This window comes from Choloepus didactylus, chromosome 6, assembly GCF_015220235.1.
Source record: "Choloepus didactylus isolate mChoDid1 chromosome 6, mChoDid1.pri, whole genome shotgun sequence".
NCBI classification, from domain to species: Eukaryota; Metazoa; Chordata; class Mammalia; order Pilosa; family Megalonychidae; genus Choloepus; species Choloepus didactylus.
The window spans coordinates 4,594,666-4,614,224 of record NC_051312.1 but is presented as its reverse complement, the minus strand read 5'-3'; the positions used below and the strand labels follow the sequence as shown (position 1 = coordinate 4,614,224).

At 53.1% G+C, this 19,559-nt stretch overlaps 1 protein-coding gene across 1 annotated transcript in view; it reads right to left on the bottom strand.

The window, feature by feature from the left end:
- Window positions 1–19,559, bottom strand: part of SHANK2 (SH3 and multiple ankyrin repeat domains 2) — a 624,412-nt gene that overhangs the window by 449,913 nt on the left and 154,940 nt on the right. The window contains exon 9 of the mRNA XM_037841736.1: window positions 11,320–11,436. Coding sequence (XP_037697664.1) covers window positions 11,320–11,436 — 117 coding nt within the window. The remainder of the gene's footprint in view (window positions 1–11,319; window positions 11,437–19,559) is intronic.

The following is a 19,559-nucleotide window of genomic DNA, read 5'->3' as shown; positions in this document are numbered from 1 at the left end:
TGTCAATAGTGCCAGGGTTGACCCAAATGCCACTGATGGTGAATATCAACCAAGAATAACAGGTATCCCCAAGAACAGTCTCAGAAGGACACCAACCTAAAATCTTCAGTTTGAATAGCGTGGCCACAGCTGGTCGGGCCTGACGTGGGGGCCTCGTCCGCACTGGGTCATACACACCCGGAAAGTGTCACCTGTACCTGGGCTCAGAGTCTGCCCAGCAGCTTCTGCTCCCTCAGAAGGCAGGGCAGACAGGCCGGTGCTCCATCACCAGGGGAGGGGCCCAGGGCACGGAGCCGCGGACTCAGGCCTGCAGGGCAGTGGACTAGAAAGAACGGCCAATGGCACCTGATGGCACTCAGGGCACTCAGAGGGAAGTCTCGAGTGAGACAAAGCACGTGGGGAGATACGTGCACCCCCTGAGCCCCTGCCAAGCGACTTTTGTGCTTAAACAGAGCTGGGGTCAGGTGGGAAAACACACCTGCGTTAACATGTGAGGACCCCAGTGGCTGGGGTGCGGGCCCCGTGGGGAAGGAGCATCACCCTGGACTTCTGGTTTTCACCCTGAGACCTTTGCACTGTTTGAATTGTTTCCATGAACCTGTGCTTCTGTACTGCTTTCAGTCATTTCATGCACTTAAGAAAATTTCAAAAGACATAACTGTGCTCAGCAAACAAACCTTTCATATCAGGGGTACAATTAAATCCAGGGTTTAAAAAACAACAACAAAAAAGGCCTGGTTTAATGTTCAAAAGGTGACAGACTTGGTGAAACCCAGCCTGAGATCCCACACTTGGGGTGGGGACAGGACAGGACTCCAGGTTTTGTTATTTTATTCCAGGGATTATTCCAGGGATTAAACCATATCCCATGGGCCAAATGCAGCCTGTTTGGGTAAATAAAGTTTTATTGCACGCAGCCACACACACTCGTCTACGTATTGTCTGTGGCAGCTGTTGGGCTATGCCATGGCAGAGCGGAGCAGCTGTGACCTGCAAAACCTAAAATATTTGCTCCCTGGCACTTTCTGAGTTTGAAGACCCCTGTTTTAGTCAAATGTTCCTGTATCACCCCAGCTAGACCATGCCACAGAACTTGCTGACATTAGCTGAATTTCATCACATGGACATATCAACAAACAGTGTGATCTTAAGGCAGCAATCAGCGGCCCCTGGCCACGTTGGCAATGGTGGCAGGTGCCAGGCGAGCCAGGAAGCAGCCCGGCTTCTGAGCCAAGAGCAGGTTCACAGCTTGGGGAGGCCCCTCCTTGGCAATGGGCCCATGGAAAAAATTTCCGAGCCTGGGTTTCCACATTTGTGCAGTGTGGGTAGCAGGCCTGTTCCCAGTTTCAAGTACATGGCACACTGTAGTTGACCCAGTTCGGGGTCCCCTTCTACCCCCAGTGATGCCCCTTCCTAGGAGAGTGCCCCCCTGTGCCCCAAGAGAGGAGCCCTCACTGACATGAATTTATCCCTTCCCTGTCCAGCTGCGGCTGTGCGTGGGCCACACAGCTTCTCACCAGGAACTTGGGGGTGGCGGTTCTGTGGGAGGTTCAGGGAGTGGCAATCTCTGTGGGCAGCTTCGGAATAGCAGTTTCTGTGCCAACTAGGGTATGGCGGTTTCTGTGGGTGGCTTTGGAATGGAGTTTCTGTGGGCAGCTTGGGAATGGCAGTTTCTATGGGCAGCTTGGGGATGGCGGTTTCTGTGGGCGGCTTGGGCACGGCGGTTTCTGTGGGTGGCTTGAGGATGGCGGTTTTTGTGTGTGGCTTGGGGACGGTGGTTTCTGTGGGCAGCTCGGGGATGGAGGTTTCTATGGGTAGCTTGGGGACGGCGGTTTCTGTGTGTGGCTTGGGGATGGTGGTTTCTATGGGCAGCCTGGGGACGGAAGTTTCTGTAGGCAGCTGGCAGTTTCTGTAGGTACTGTAGTTTCTGTAGGTACATGTGGCAGCTGAGGTGCAGCCCCCTTTCCCCACGATGTCTGAGAGGCACAGAGAGCGAGGCCGGCATGAGCAGTGAGGGATGGTGCGAATGGGGGGTAGGGGGCAGGCAGAGCGGGCTGGCCCTGAGCTGTCCAGACCTGTGCGAAGCCTTCCACCCTCATCTGGGTTCCATAACCCAGCCCAGCATCCTCACGGTGAAACCCTTGCCTTCAGTCCCCTGGTGGGTCCTGTCACTTCCCAGCCCAGGGCCTAATTAAAGCAGCAGCAGCAGCAGCCTGACACAGAAAGCAAAAGGTTTGCAGTGAGAGGAGGAAAAAGGAGGAGGAGAGAGTGCTTGGGAGAATGGAGGTAAAGCAGATGACACAGAGGATGGGAGAAGGGAAGGAGTGACGGCAGGTTATCACGTGGGGGTGTCAGGGAGCAGCAGGTAAGAAAGAAGGGGGCAGGAAGGGAGGACAGGGGTCTCCACCGGTGGTCAGTGCTGACATGAGGCCGTGCCGGGGTCTTTACCCAGACTGAAGGAGGGCTGGGCCCTAACCGGGTACGAGTGAATGGCCCCCCATAGGGCCGATGTGGACACATCGACTTACTCAGAACGCAGGGCCCTGCTCAGGCGGGGGCTGGAGGACACCTGGCCCCTCTCCAGCAATTCCTCCTAAATGCTCCTCCTCCTCCTCCAGGTCGTGCACCGTAAGGCCCCGTCCCAGAGGATGTTTATCTCCCACAATCCAGGAAGAACAGGGTGTCTCCAGGTCCACCGTTCCCTCGGCCTGGGCCAGGGCCAGACAGGAGCCCAGAGAAGGCTGTGCCCACCCTCACGGGGATGACCTGGAGTCACAATCAGCCGCCCCCTTGGCCACCATCAACCACACCAGGACTCACAGACTCCGGGGCGAGGCCAGTCCCCCAGAGCTGCTTCAGAACTAGAGGGCAAACGGCTCACTCGACTTAATAATTCTACCCCGTGCGTGTGTGTGTGTGTACACGCGTGTGCGAGCACTCGTGTGCATGTGTGTGCACGTGTACACGTGTGTGAGCGCGTATGTGTGTGCATGTGTGTGCACGTGTACACGTGTGTGCACTTGGCCGCTCAGAAAACAGATGCACTTGCTCCTTCTGATGCGACCATCTCAGCAGTAAAATGAGTACGAGCCCATTTTACAGAACAGGAAGCAGAGGCCCTGAAGGGTTAAGTGAAAAACTACACCAACACACAGCTTTAGAATGGATAAAAGGGAAAAGCGGAAGGAGCTGCTAAATGTGGGGCTGACATCGTCGTGGCCCTGCTGAGAGCCGCCCCAGGTTCCTTCCAAAGGCACGTCATATGAGCCAGGCCATCCTGCTCTCCAACAAGCCACGTGGTAGAGAAATGGAAAAAATTTGCACTTAAATTTGAGGACCAAAGCATCAAAAAGGATATCATTTTGCTTGAACCCTGAAGTTGTGCTGATTGAAATAAACCAAACACAAAAGGGCAAACATTGTGCGACTCTGCTTATATGAAATACCCAGAATTCGCAAATGCATAGAGACAGAAAGAAGAGTAGTGGCCACCGAGGGCAGGGGCAGGGGTTATTGCTTAACGGCAGCAGGTTTCTGTTTGGGGTGATGAATGAGTTTTGGTGATGGATGGCAGTGGTGGGAGCACAAATTTGCTAATGTAATTAGTGCCATGACTAGTACACTTAAAAATGGTGAAAATGGAAAATTGTGTGTTGTATGTATGTAACCACAATAAAAATAAATTTTAAAAAGAAATCGTTTTCTCTTGGTGAGAATTTCTGGACACACTCCCCTTAATCCCCTTACCAAATGCACCCTGGTGAGCAGGCCTGGGCTGCCCCCCTGCCTGCCACCTCTCGGGGTCCTTGCTGCCTCCTCCGGGAAGCCCCGACCGCGATCACTTATTTTGTAGAGGATGAGACAATGACAGCATGTGGAGCAGGTCCTTTACTATCCTCGTCCCTGAGACACAGAGCAAATCTGCCAGCCTCGGGCAGGGGACGTGGCAGGCAAACAACAAGGGAGGGTCGCACAAAGAGATAGAGGGGCAGAGAGGCTGGCCTCTGCAGGGAAGGAAGAGAAAAGGGTCACGCCAGGGAGATGGAGTGCGGGGCTGGGGGCTGGAAAGCAGGGGCTGGAAAGCAGGGAGAGAAGGCCACTGGGCTGAGGACAGGACTGCGCTGGGCCCCCGGGTTTTATCCTAAGGGTGTGGTCAGCGGAGGAGGAAGGCAAACTGACTTGCCTTTTAGAAACCCCCTCTGGAGCTCTGCAGAAAGTGGATCTGAGGGAAGCAAGAGTGGAAGGAAGGACAGCAGGGGAGAGGGGGCGGTGGCCTGGGCGAGGACGGTGCAGGAGGATGGCAGGGGCTGGACTCAGGTGGGCGAGACACAGATGAGGGCAGCCTGGGGCAGAAGGAAACGGAGATCCACATCCGAGGGCAGGGCTGGAAGCTGGCCTCAGACTCCTGACCTCTTATCACGGGTGCTGCAGCCCTGACCCAGTACCTGAGAGTGGGCCCTCACTGGGGTTTACGGTCTGTGAAGAAATGATCAGTAAAGATGAGGTCAGGGTGGGCTCTGACCCAACAGAACGGGGTCCTATCAAGACAAGGGAATCTAGACACAGCCAGGCCTGGGAGACGGAGGCCGAGGCTGGAGTGATGCGGCCACAAGCCAAGGGACGCCCAGGATGGACAGCCACTCCAGCAACCGAAGAGGCCGGAAGGGGCCTCCCTACAGGCTTCGAGGCAGCGTGGCCTGCCAGCACCTGGATTTTGGACTTCCGGGCTCCAGGACTGTGAGACAATGAACTTCAGTGGCTTGGGTCCTTCCAGTGTGTGGTATGTTTGCAGCAGCCCTAGAAGCCAGAGACACTGAACGATGGGAGTGACAATTAACGGTGGCCATCGCAGGCTCATTGCGGGGAGGGTCTAAGGAGAGAGCGGACACAGGCACCTCCTGTTAAGGAGAAAGTAACCTAACAGCAACATCCATGAGAATTCCACCCCGTGACGAAGCCGCCAAGCACACGGGGGGCCCCCAGAAAGACACGGAGACAAACAGAAAACAGCCCGGCTTTCTACCTTGACTTTCTTTAGAATCTAAAGACTGTGCCCAGAGAAGCAGGTCTTTTGTGTGTGATTTTTTTTTTTTTTTTTAACCTTCCAGACAAAGTGCCCTGGCCTAGTAACCTCTGATATTTAAAACTGCCGTCTCTTCATTCATTATCCAGGGCAGAAAAGCAAACACCAGACTGCTTTCCTCAGAAAGCCAGCACGAGGCTAAGGGAGTCGGCAGATTAGACATAATTTGCTGCTTACAATCAAAGCCCTAATTAGTTGATTTCATAAGAGAAGAAGAGAGAATATTCCAATCACAGCATATTTTATCAGAAACGTAGAGCTGAGGCCTGCCTAAAATTGAGAAAAACACATATATCAACCCATAAAACTAGATGCTTTCAGCTTGAACAAGGAGAGACTGGCTAAGGCAAATCAGCAACAGCAGCACCATCTTCCTCATCTCCATCCTCAGCTTCATCACATCATCCTCACCAGCTACCTCATCATCTCCGTCAGCGTCATTCTCATCCCCGTCTCCAACACCACCATCCTCATCCTCACCCTCCTCACCATCACCGTGAACAGCAACACCATCAACATGACATTGTCACCATACTCACCATCAATAGCATCATCACCACCATCATCACCATCATCATCAGCAGCAGCATCACCACCATCTTCATCCTCACCTTCATCACCATCAACATGACATTATCAACAGTATCATCACCACCATCATCACCATCAACATGACATTATCAACAGCATCATCACCACCACCATCACCATCAACATGACATTATCAGCAGCAGCATCACCACCATCTTCATCCTTACCACCATCACCATCAACATGACATCAGCAGCAACATCACCACCATCCTCATCCTTGCCACCGTCACCATCAATGTGACATCCTCAGCATCAGCAGCATCGCCATCAGCATCTCCATCACCAGCAGGACCACACCTAACTCTATAGATAGAAAGCGGGGCAGGGGGCCATGCGGGCAGGTGGTCTTGATGGTTCAGTGGCTGAAGGACACTCTTGGAGGTTAGTGTCCAGAGGCTGGTGATCCTAAATGTCCTGTGTGGTGGTTTGGAAGTTGCTATGTACCCCAGAAAAGACCATGTTCTTTTAATCCATTCCTGTGGGTGTGGACCTATTGTAGGTGGGACCTTTTGATTAGGTTGTTTCCATGGAGACGTGACCCACCCCCATTCAAGGTGGGTCTGAATCCCCTTGCTGGAGTCCTTCATAAGAGGATAAAGGACAACCAGAAAAAGCCCAGAGCTCATAGAGAAAATTCCCCAAGAAGCGAAGAGAGGATCCACAGAAGCTCGGTACCAGTGGCTTCCTCACTGGTACCAGAAGTGGAAAGCAATGGAACCGGGGAAAGAACGACCAGCAGGTGCCGGCCACGTGCCTTCCCATGTGACAGAGGTGTCCCAGAGGCCGGCAGCCTGTCTTCAGAGTCCAGGTATCATCCTGGACATTTTCATGGCCTAAGAACTGTATATTTTAAGTTAGTAATCTCCATTGTAAAAGTTAACCCGTTTCTAATATATAGCATTCTGTCAACTTTAGCAAACCGAAATATTCTGCCATGTCAGGAAAAGTTCTGGAAAACAGTAGACTGCTCCCTCCCTCATCCACCACCAAATGTATGCAGCACTCCTGCTGAGAAAACCCAAGTACTGGAAGACTCATCCAAAGAGAAGGGAGGACACAGGAGGATCCCTTGATGGGAAGAAAACGACTTTACTCGGCCAATTTTGCAGCTCTCTAAGGAAACATTCCTACCAGTGAGGTCCATCGAGCCACCATTAGACTCCATGGTAAAATGGTGGCTGCCAGGTTACAGAGATTTATGTGACTTTGGCCTCACTCCATCAAAGCAGTCTGGAAAAGGACCTTAATTAGCAAAGAGCCCAGCATGCTGATCCTGGCACAAGGGCAAAGCCAGCTTACTCAGCTGCAGATTTCTCAGCATCACTTGGATTCTGAAGTTCTGGGATAGGAGCTGGTAGTCTGCATTTTTAACAGACTCTTTGGGTAATTTCAATGCAGAGTCATAACTCAACTAAGGACCCCGTTTACTCTGTTGCTGTATCATCACCATCATCATTGTCATCGTCATCATCATCACCATGAACATCACCATCATCACCATCATCACCACCACCATCACCATCACCACCATCATCAACACCATCCATATCATCACCATCACCATTACCATCATTACCACATCACCATAATCACCGTCATCATCATCACCATCATCACTATCACCATAATCATCACCATCACAATCATCACCATCACCAATCACCATCACCACCACCATCACCACCATCACCACCACCATCGCCACCATCATCACCATCATCACTATCACCATCACCACCATCACCATCATCACCATCACCATAATCACTATCAGCATCACCACCATCATCACCATCACCATAATCACTATCACCATCAACACCATCATCACCATCACCATCATCACCACTATCACTGTCACCATCATCACCGTCAGCACCATCACAACCATCAACATCACAACCATCATCACCATCAGCACCATCACCATTACGGCCACTATTTACTGAGCATCTACCAGATGCCAGACACTCCATATATTTTCTACTTTAAGTCTTTAAAAACCCCATGAGTTAGATTCAATTATCCACACATTACAGAAGAGGAAATTCAGGGACCAAGAGAGCTGGCAGGTTGTGGAGGACGGCTCAGCCCACGTCTCCTAGCGCTGCTGCTCCACCTCCCTGGGGCTGCTTCGTGGCCTGTCCACTGCCTCCCCTCTCAAACCCCTGGGCAGACTATGTCCACTATTTCCCAGAGCAGGGAGGCTTACGGCACACCCAGCAGACTGACTCACTCAAGACCTGTCCTAACCTCCTTCTAGCGTTCCTCTCCAAGCCTTGGATCAAACCCCTTTCTGTTTAAACTTGCTGGGGTGGTTTCTGTCCTCTGTCCCCTGTCCCTGAGCCTGGCCACGTGCACGCCGTGTGGGTGGGAAAGGAGGCCCTGGACACAGCGAGGGCTTGGCACAGTGGTACCCGAGGAGGATAGAACCTTTGGGGTAAGCACCGTCCTACCTAGGAGAGGGTCTGAGGGAGGACATGCGAGACATGACAGTATCCAGGAAGGGCTAGGAGGGATGCATGGCTGGATTCTGGAACGCTCGCTGGCATTCTGACTGGATACGGTGTCTGGGGCCACGGGGCCAATAAGCCCGGAGCCTGTGACCCCATCCAATGCCTCCCCATGGAGAACTGTAGCCTATGGCATCCTTTGGGATTTGCTCTGTAGCTGTTCATTCAACTGTGACCTGAAGGTCTTCACCTTTCTGAATATACCTTCTACTGCATAACAGGGAAGGGAGTGAGACTGTGCAACTGTAACCCGTAACAATTTTTGAAATCACCTGTGTGACTGCTTGTTGAGCTGTACATCAAGAGTTGACCCTTTCCTATATGCATGTTATAATTTACAATAATGGAAATGGCTGAAGTTGTGGAACGGTGACCCATGACATTCTTTGAAATCTGCTCTCTAACAACTTGCAGAATTGTACTTTGAAAGTTATCACTTGTATGTATATATGTTAAAGTTCACAATTTTAAAAATGCAATAAAAAAAATCCATGCAAAAGAAAAGAAAATGCTAGGCAGGGAGTCAAAAACAGGCAGTGCCGCCCAATGCACAGCCACCCAGCGGAGGGCACGGACACACGGCTGGGGCTGGAGCAGGGGCAGGCTGCCCTCTGGTGACCCAGGACCCCAGGCAGGGGACAGCTCTCTGCACAGCTACAGAGGCTCTCGGACACAGCCCGCCCATAACTCAGGTCGGAGAGAGGGGTAGATGCAGCCTTCTAGCTCAAGGGTGTGCAAACTACAGCAGACAGGCCAAATCGGCCCACCACCTATTTTGTAAATTAAATTTTTCTGGAACTCAGCCATCCCTCTTCATTTACAATTTGCCAGAGTTTGCTTTTATGCTAAAATGGCAGCACTGAGTCGTGCAACGGGGTCTGCACGGTCTGAAAAGCCTAAAATATTACCAACTGGCCCTTTACAGAAAAGATTTGTCCACCCCCACTCTGACCTCAGGTGTATGGGAGGCAGTGGGGCAGAGGGGCGTCAGCTCCAGACCCTGCTGGGGACGCGGCTGAGTGGTGGTGACAGACGCGGAGACCACGGAACGAAACCAAGTCAAACCCAGACCCACGTATAACTCAGAATACAGACTACCAAATATGTTCTAACAAAGAAATGTGTTTTCACCTTTTCTAATAAAAAATTCATTGACACTTTCAAAGACCATCTTGTCCACAATTATTCAAGTGACAGAAAACATGGCTTTTCCTATTTTTTTCTTTTCATGATAAAATATGCTTGAAATCTCCTGGGGAAAATTAAGGAACGTCTTTCCCCTTCAAAGGCAGTAATTAGGAAGCAGATGCTGCTACAGATGTATTAACAGCACAGCCAGATCTCACGATGGATGTTTTTCTACCGCGAATGAACAACCCACCTGCATGAAGACATTTCACCTCCCAGAGCCAGGCCATTCCTCGAGCCCCAGCTGCCTGCAGATCGCACCAATGCCCTTCTATTAAAGAGGACACTAGCCACTCCACAAAATATTCCTTGAAGCCTGGTAGAAATGCTACCCCAACTCCATCTGGCTGAGCTGCTCCCTGTGCCAGGCACAGCAAGACAATGAAAGATGGTTGTTTAAGTGCCCGAGAAGCCTGACCCATGGGGGAGGGGATGCCAGCAGGGAAAGCAGATAAGGCAGAATAACCCTGTTACCCCAGGCTAGGTCTAGCAAAGAGCTGCAGGAGCACAGAAATGACTGACTCTATTAGGAGGGTCATCAAAGAAAGGCTTAACTGAGGATGGGGCATCTGAGTTGGGACTTGAAGGTTGAATAGGAGTTTTCCAGGGCAAAGAATCTAGGATAATGCTATAGCTAAAAGCAAAGTGGGGACTTCAGAGGGGCTAAAGAGCCCTGGGCTGATGCCCAAAAGGGACATAGAAACGGACCTGGGAATAAGCTAAGATTGTACCCTCAAAGCTGCAGCAAACCAAGATAGAACCCCAGCTTCGGACTGGGAAGATAATGCTGACAGCAGATGGAGAACGGGGCAGAGAGCAGAGCAGTGCTCTTGCGTGACGTTCACCGTTTCTCCCACCCCCTTCCACCCCTCACCCCCCATGCTCAGTGTCACAGCCTCCTGTCACCACCCTCCAGACTTAAAGTCCCCTGAAAGCAAAGAAAGAGAAGAATGAGAGAGCGGGAGAAGAAGACGGTCAATTACAATGTCTGGGGATCATCTCGTGGTGTGCAGGAATCTTCTTGACCTCACGCTCCAGGGAAAGGGGTGCCCCCAGATCCCCCAGAAACAGTGCTGACAGCACCCAGTCCTTTTGCGTGAGCCACGGCCCCTCCCCACCTCCTCCACTGGCCCCTCTCCTGTCCCATTCTACTTCCCCCAGGTCAGGAGCTCGGGGTGCACTGTTCAGGGGTGCTGCTCCCATCTTCCCGCTTAGGATCCATGCTCCCAGAGGGCAAAGGTCATAGCTCACAACCTTCAGTGCTTCCCAAACACATCCCTCTCCAAACTTCTTTGGCTTTTACAATCTGCCTTACCCAGAGGAGCTGGTGTTTTATCTGATTTGTTCACATGTGCTAAGCGCACCTCCCCACGTAGTTACCCGTGATGAAAAAGGACGCTGGGGCCTACTTGTTACGTGCGGTGGTGACGCTTGCTTGCTACGTCAGGGTGACACTCGGGGTCTGGCGGGGTGGGGGTCGTGACCGTCTTAGGGCTTGGTCAGCCAGGTCCTTCCCATTTCAGCCGGCCCCTCTCCACGTCCCCCGTAGAGCCCCGTGCTGGGGTAGTGCAAGATGTCCTAACTAAGGAGAGCCCACCCTTGACTGGGGTGGAAACAAGTTGAGAAGCTCTGATTGGGTAAATTCTTGGATCTTTTCTGGAAAGTGGACAGTGTGGAACAGTGGTACAGGAGTTGAGCAGGTCCAAATTCTGAGCCCAGCTCTGGCACCTGCCAGCCCTGCAACCCGGGGCCACGCTGTGTGCTTCCCTGAGCTCCACTTTCCCCTTCCTAACATGGGATTGTAGTTCCTGCCAAAAAGCAGGTGAGGATCAGCTGGGAGGACTCCCGCAAAGCACTACAAACAGCACGAGGTGCCCGGGGCACACCGGCTTACGGCTGGAAGTAGAGCATGCCGCCAGGGGTGACCGCGGCCTCCACTCACCTGGTTGTAGAGGGCGCAGATGTGCAGTGCAGTGTTCCCTGAGGCGTTCTGGGCCCCCATGTCTGCCCCGTAGAAAAGCAGGTGCTCCAGGTGCTGGACGTGTCCATACCGGCAGGCCTGGAAGAGAAGGTGCACGTCATGAACCATGGACCCCGGGACCCCCGCTAACCACCAGCTGGGGCCGTTTCTACTGGGACCCAACGGTGTCACCAGGGCCGGCCAGCCCAGCACCCACCCACCACTCCAGACCACGCCTGACCACATCAGCACCCAATGCGCCCCAGGGCTCAGGGGTCTGCCAGGCCCTGGCTGGGGACTGGGGAGTAGAAGCCACATGACGGGTTTGGGGTCTCACATGCAGCTGTTCAACAGGGGCTCTGGGGAGGGCCCCCAGCTCTTTCCATTCAGATCAGGGGGCCTAGAAGCCCAGAGAGACACAGGGTGCTTTCCACCCACCCCTTGGCAGCCAGCCCCAGGAAAGGCCACCCACAACAGACACCCCAGCCTTGGTCACCTGACCCCACTGTCCAGGGGGCAGGAACGGAAAGGGCCAGGGGAGGCCCGTGCACCCCTCTGCCTGTGTCAGGGACGCGAGCCCTTGCCGGCCTGGCAGCCCCACACTGTGGGCTCACTCCCTTCCAAACCCTGCGGCTCTGGGGTCGAGCAGATCTGGATATAAATTGGGGATCTCCCATTCACCAGAACTTTCACCTTTGCGAGCCAATTCCCACCTGTGAAGTGGGAGCAACACCACCCTGGGCAGGTTCCCGTGGGAATGTCAGGGCCGCCCACAGGCTCACAGGGAGCACGGCGGCACCCCGGGCGGTGGACAGGGCACCTCCGCCCGGCTCCGGCCGCGGCCCCAGCGCACAATGCCCAGTGCCTGTGTGGGCAGCACCACACAACCCCCGAGCCTGGGGGGGATGTCAAATCCAGCCACCCCACCCCCCACCCCCAGCACCTCCTGGGCATTTCAGGAAAAGACCTTTGGCCAGACTGGCGGCCACTGCAAAGGCAGCAGGGCCCAATGCCCCTTGGGGAGGGCCCCCTGGGTGGGGAGACATGGCCGGCCTGGAAACAGGCAGGGCCACCCCCACAGGCCTCACCCGGTCAGGAAGGCACCGGGGGCAGCGGAGCGGGTGGCCTGGCTGAGCGCTGGCAGCTCCTGGGCAGTCGCGGAACCCAGGTCCCCGGGTGGGCCCAGCTCTCCCTAACCCTGCGTTTCCGGTAACTGAGACAGACGGGAGCAGAGCCCCACTTTGCAGTCTCTGAGCGAGAGCTACACCTCACAATTAATAGTGCGGAAGATGGCAAGGAAGATAATTTAAGCTATTAATTGGATGAGCTTTAAAATAATAATAATAACCGAGAAACACACATTTACAACTGCTCTGCGTCCTGTAAAGTAACCTCACCGATTCATAAAGCACACCTCACTGTAGACACCGGCGCTTCTACCTGCCCAACCTCTGCCCTCCCGTGCTTGGGTCACAGTGCCGGCATTTTCCTCTGGAGCCGGAGCCCACCAACACAGAAAGGAAGTGTGAAGATAGAGGGAGACAGACAAGGAGACAGAGGCGGCAGACAGACGGACTCGCACGCAGAGGCCAGGCCGGGCCACCTTGTTCGAGCTCCTCCTGCACCCACCTCTGTCTAAGCCCCAACTCTCCCCAGACTTTCCAGGGCTGTGACGACCAGACAATTTCTTGTTTTTTTCCATAGGCCAGTCTGAGCTGGGATTTGTGTTCCTTATAATTGAAGGAGCTCTGGCTAATGGACTCTCCCCAAAGAATGTCCGGGAGGCAGCACTTTATTAGAGAGTAATTGAACTGCCCTATAATCAATAAGGAAGAGAACTCCCTCACCATAAAAGCATTTGACAATTAATTCCTCTTCCTCTTGCTTAATCTGAATTGATGAGGGTTTAGGTTACATCACTGGGATGGATGATGACATCACTCCCTCCTCCTCCAGGGTCTAAATCTGACCAAGGCTGAGAGACGGACTAGAAACGAATGTGTGGGCAGGTGGCTCAGCAAAGAGTGTACACAGGGGTCCTTCTTGTCTTCTTTTCTTATGCCTGTTGCTTTAGAACCAAACTGGAAAAGTACAGAAAAAGGCTAGAACGCAACAAAACAAAGCCATCCCTAGTCCCCCAATCTTAATTCTACCATTAACATTTTTTAAGAGAATCATCTCTTCTTTCCTCTTCTTTTTTACCCCCTGGTTGTTAAATTAGAGCAGCAGCACCTGCTGAGGAAGAGAGAATCACAGGGGGCAGGAGGAGGGACAGGGGCTGGGGGGCGACGGGCCGGCTGCACACGGGGGCTGAGCAAACAGGTCTCTGAATGAAGGGAAATCGGGGCCAGGGTTCTGGTGGTTGGAGAGGGAGTTACAGACGCAGCCCAGGAGGACACTGGAAGGAAAAAAAAGCCTGTGGTATTGGGCTGGAATTGGAGGTATCTGTACGGACTCATGGTTTTCAAAATAGAGAGAAATAAAGATGAAAGCGTGCGTGCAGACGCATATCTACCTCTGGCCACTGAGAGTGCAGGAGCGGCCCAGGGGCCAGGGGCTCACTGAGCTCCCACCTCTTGGTTTTGATCCCATCCCACACTAGAGAGAGTCAGAGCTCCTGGGAGAAAGGGCGGATTCCACGGATGAGGCGGGAAAGGGCCATGACCAGCCTGGAAAATCTTGTTGTGCCAGAAAGAAAGGAAACGCTCGAAAAATGCTGGGGCCAATGTCCAGAGGATGCAGAGTCATCCTGAAGAGGCCTCGCTGGTCCACACTGGGGCATCAGTAACAGATTATCGTCTCCGAATGGGATAGGAATCCACGAGTCCATGCTGCTATAAATAAATGAATACATAAATAAACAAGAAGACAAAGCCCTTCCTTATAACAGAAAGCCAAGCATAGAAGCAACAACACGATTAGAAAATCCCCACAAAGCTGCCGTCACGGCAATGAAATACCAGCGGGTCCAGACTAGCCAGTGAGACAGGAATGGGGAGAGGGGCTTCGTGTATCTCAAAGACCCCCACAAAATTCTTCTTAGTTATAAGTGGAAAAAAAGAAACTACTGTGGAGAAAGCTGCAGGCAGCCCCGCGGGGGAGTGGAGAGAGAGAGCCTCACCAGGGAGCGGGCAAACCCTCACCACGAGCCGCCCGTGGGCTGCAACAACCAGAGCTCGGCGTCACCCGTACGGGGCACCTGCCAGAAACGCGTCACCCAGGCCTCATCACAGGGACACACTGAGCAAACCCAAGTTGAGAGCCATTCTACACAGCGGCCACCTTGGAGCCTTCAAAAGGTCAAAGTCACGAGAACCAAGGAAAGAGCAAGGCGTCTCCCAGGCTGAACAGTACAACGTGTTAGCAACACTTCTGGGACAATCGGCCAATCTCGAATGTGGTCTCCAAGTGAAGGGTGCACGGGAGTTCTTTATACTATTCCAGCAACTCTTCTGTAAGTTTGAAATTGAAATAAATATTAAGTCATTTATAATTAAAAAAAAAAAAAAGGATCACATGCTTAACATAAAGACTTCACAAGCCACCAAAGTGTCCAAGTCAGAAATCTGTCCTTCCCCAAGATCAGCAATGCTAACCTTTTTCTCCTTTTTCGAAAAGGAGGTTGTGGTTTCTGGCCACCTGGAGACAGCCTAAGTGGGCCAATCAAAGGATGGAGAACAACTGAAATGTATCACAAAACGCTGCCCCTTAAAATCATGTATTTTAACCGTTTTTCTGAGGTGGTTTTTGACATTGCACCTGCACAAGTTCTGCCCTCCTGCTCTGCCTTCCAATCTCCGGGTGAGGCCTGGGCGTGAGTATCTGGAGAAAGCACCTTAGATTCTGGGTTCACCCCAGCTCCGCTGGGCATCAGCCCTGCCCCTCGCCAACCCCACGACTTAGTGTAAATTAGGAGAAAGGGCCCTCCTTCCTCCAAGCACTTTACTGCCATCTGCTGGACACTTGGGATAAACCTAGAAAGCTTCTCTTTCAGCAAGGGGTATGGCGCCCCCTGGAGTTGTGCAATGTCCTATGTGCATGATTGGAGCAATGCAGAGTTCACTGCGTTGCAGCTGAACAACAAACATCTGCTGAGATGAACTCCCTTACACTTCTGCTTGATTTTGTGCCCCAAGCAAAAATGTCACGTTCAAACCACCCAGTGGCCTGTTCCCCAGCATTTGACTTCCTAGTGTGAACTGGACATACCACAGGTGGACACTTGGAAAATGTAATCAACCTCACGCCAATGGCTTTTAGCTCTACTGCCCGTCTGCAGAGAAGAAACAACCCAGACGCACACACCCCTTGTGTGGCCTGGGCATCGGCGGCTGTGGCCCTCGTCCCTTTGCTTCCCAAGGCTGGGTGGGATGTGAGCTGCAGCTTGAAGGGGAGATGGGAGCCAAGGCACAGGGGGAGTCAGGGAGCCACGGCACAAACCAGAAAGTGCTTTGTGCTGCTTGGGTGTCGATGTCAACTGGTTTGTAATATTCGGCCTGGTTCACAATCTGCCCTGCTTAAAATTGCAAAAGGAAAAATAACTGTACTTTGTCATCAAATCCAATGCCCCTTGCCTACATTCCCTAGTGAACCCACTGCTCCTATGATGGCATTTTTGGAAATATGAGGTTTCTTTGGGACTTTGCTGACATCACGACAGAAAACAGAGATTGCAGGGAGAGGGGGGCTGGCGTCCCCACTGTTGTATATCTGCCCCTTCCCTGCTGCTCCGCTCTTCTCCTGGGGTCCTTCTCTTCTCCCCCAGCCCCGGGAGTCAGGGCTGGTCGGAAAGAGTTAGGCAGGGCTCTCCGGAGAAACAGAACCAATGGGATAGGTGTGTGTGTGTGTGTGTGTGTGTGTGTGTGTGTGTGTGTGTGCAGAGATTTATTTTATTGGCTCACACAATTGTGGGGGCTGGAAATCAAACACCATAGGGCAGGGCAGCCAGGCTGGAAACCCAGGCACGATTTTTATGCTGCAGTCTTGGAGCAGAATTCCTCCTTCGCCAGGAAACCCCAGTCTCTGCTCTTAAAGCCTCCAAGTGATGGGAAGAGGCCGCCCCCACGACTGAGGGTCAGCTCCTTGACGTGAAGTCAACTTTAAGACGTGTAGATGCTAATGACTCCGATGAAGCACCATCCCAGCAGCATCGAGGGTAGGATCTGACCGAACAACCAGGCACCATCGTCCAGTGCGGTGGACACAGGGAACGACCCATCGTGGTGGTCCGCATCCCCTCTGGAGGCCCTCGGGGAAAGGATGACCCACTCATTTCTCCAAAGGGAGCCTTGAGAGTCCAGGAGGGCTGGGGGCACAGAATCAGAACTGATCTCCCAGGTCTTCAGAGAGCAGCCCCCTAAAATCAGGGTGTGGCTCCTTCCCGAGCTCCAACAGGGACTGGGGTAGGGGCCCCAAGCTCGGTCCTTCCACCTGACAGCTGGGGGACCCCAGGTTCTTGGGCCTTGCTGTCCTCATCTGTGAGGAGGCAATGGTCGCTGCCTCCTGGGTCCAGGGGAGGGTTGGCCGCGGTTCCGAGACCTGTGCTGGTGGCCATGTGACCCAGGACATCCTAGGCCAATGATGGTGCTGCTGGAAAGCCCTGTCCACCCCCCACCGGAGGCCAGCACACCGGCCTTCCACGAGTCGGCACCCAGTCCCTCTGTGCACCTTGAGGGGCGCCTTGTGCACGAAATCTCCCACCTGCTCTTGGCAGAAGCAGCCACTCCCTGCCGGGCGTCTCGGCGCTGTCTTCTGGGCCCCCTCCAGGCCTGTGCTCATGGGGGTCCTGCCTCCTGCGTCCCCAGCCTTTGGGCTCCAGAACCCAGCCCACTGGAGACGGAGCACAGCTCAGCGCCTGACCCACAGCGGGGAGCCCCGCGCCCGGGAACACCCCGATTTAAAGGAGGAAGGCAGGACCCACACTGTCCTCACCCGCCCAGCCACATGTCCGATGTCCAAGCCAGCAGACACAGCGTCCCACCCTCACAGGGGCCCGTGGAGGATGGGGTAGCCCAACTTGCCCCCTAGAGCTATTTCACTGCCTTACAGTTAAATCTGGTCATTCAAAATAATAATAATAAATACTAACCAATAACAAAATAAAGAAAATGATAACATGTCCATCACAGAACTGTTTCAAAATCAAATGAAATGGAATATTAAGGCACTGAGCAAATTTTTCAAGCTTATCTAAATGCAAATTATTGTTTCTTAATGACAATATTGGGCACATCCAGATGATGAAGACAATGATGATGATGGGGGGCAGCAATTACTGACCCCTCCTAGGTGCTGGGCACCGTGGCACGTCCTTCGCGTGAATTCTTTTACCGAACTGTCTCCAGAGCTCTATTAATTATGGTAAACTGATTTTAGCGATCAGCGATCGAGTTCAGAGAGGTTAAGCCACTGGCCGAGGTGGCCCAGGAAGCGGAGAAGTGGGTTCTCCATCCAGATGCACGTAGCCGGAGCCGGAACACGCCCTGCTGAGAGCACGAAGAGGACATTTCAGACGAACTGGCAGAGACGGGGGACGTATATGTGAAGCCAGAAGGGCCAGCTGGGGTGAAGCCCACGGCCCCTTCACCGAGCCGCCGCTCCCTTACCATCCCACTCGGGGACCCCAAACCCCCCATAACCTGCTCTGCGGTCCTGACGCAGCCGACAAACCAGAGGTCAGAGCCAGGTGCTGGGGCAGTAAGACCCACCGGGCGTGTGCAAACAACCTGCCGTGAAAAACGCTACATGAATTCCCCAAACTTTGGCCCATGATACTTGTGGGTTGTGGGGTTTTTACTCTCTTCTTTACACTCCTTTGTATTTTCCATGTGAACAAGTAATTCTTTTGTAATCAGGAAAAAAAAATCAGGGTTATTTAAATCACAACTGTGATGGTTAGGTTCATGTGTCAACTTGGCCAGGTGATGGTGCCCAGGTATCTGGTCAAGCAAGCACTGGCCTGTTACTGCAAGGATCTTTGTGGCTAGTTAATGAACTGGAAGGCTGGTTTATTAAATCATCCGTCAATTGGCTGTAGCTGTGACTGATGACATCAACGAAGGGCGTGTCTTCCACAACGAGAGAATGCAGCCAGCAAGATTTAATCCAATCAGTTGGACTTTTAAGCATAGAGGACCTTCACTTCTACGGCTGACCAGCGAAGCGTTCCCTGAGGAGTTTGCTGAAGTTGCCAGTTCGTTTCCTGAGGAGTTCACTGAACATATTCATTGAAGTTGCTAGTTCGCTGCCTGAAGAGTTCATCGGACATCTTCATTGGGAGTTGCCAGTTTGCGCCTGCCCTACAGAATTTGCCTGCCCACAGTTGCGTGAGACACTTTCATAAATCTTATATTTATAGATATCTCTCGTTGATTCTGTTTCCCCAGAGAACCCTAAGTAATACAACAACTCTTACGGTAGTTTGCAGATAGCATGCTTTCAAGGTAAGGGCCCTCATGATGTCGGCCTGCAGCGGACAGGGCCCCCCCCCAATCATACTGCCTGGGGTGGGGGATTGGACTGGAAATTCCTCTGATGTGATTAATCACTCAGCTTTGGCCAAGCCCTGGAAAGCGGCAGCTTGGAGCACTCAGGTGGCAGGCCTAAAGCTCCAGCAGCTTCCGGGAGCAGACCCAGCTGCTGCCGCTTAAGCCCTGAAGACACTGGGCAGGAGCTGCACCGCCCTCCCTGCCCAGGTGCAGGGCAGATAGCGGCACTGCCAGCAGACAGACAGACAGATGCAGAAACACACAGACCTGAGAACCCTGTATGGGCATATCCAGAGAATCAACCCAGCTGGGCACACGCAAAACCTGTCTTCCCTTGTATTTTCTTCTGCTGCAAGTGCACAGTTGTGTGAAGGGTGGGATTTGCGTGCAAGCCCTGGAAGCCAGGCCTCGAGTCAGATCACCCGTGAGTGGCTCCAGCTCTGCCCAGGGCTCACTCGGTGGCCTGTGGCAGGTTACTTGCCCTCTCTGAGCTCCCTGAACTCCTCTGCGAGGGTTGCTCTAAGGATCTGAAGAGAGGGTGCAGGTGGAGCGAGTGGGTCAGTGCCTGGCTTGGGAGGAGGACATGGCAGGCCACTGGTATCCTGCCTGAAGCGGAGCCCCGTGCACCCATCGTCTTGCCCAATATGCACAGCAGGCTGCAGGGAAGAAAGCAAGGCCTGGGGGCTCGGGGTCGCGCCCTTACAGCACTTGCACTGGACAACAGATTCTTCAGTG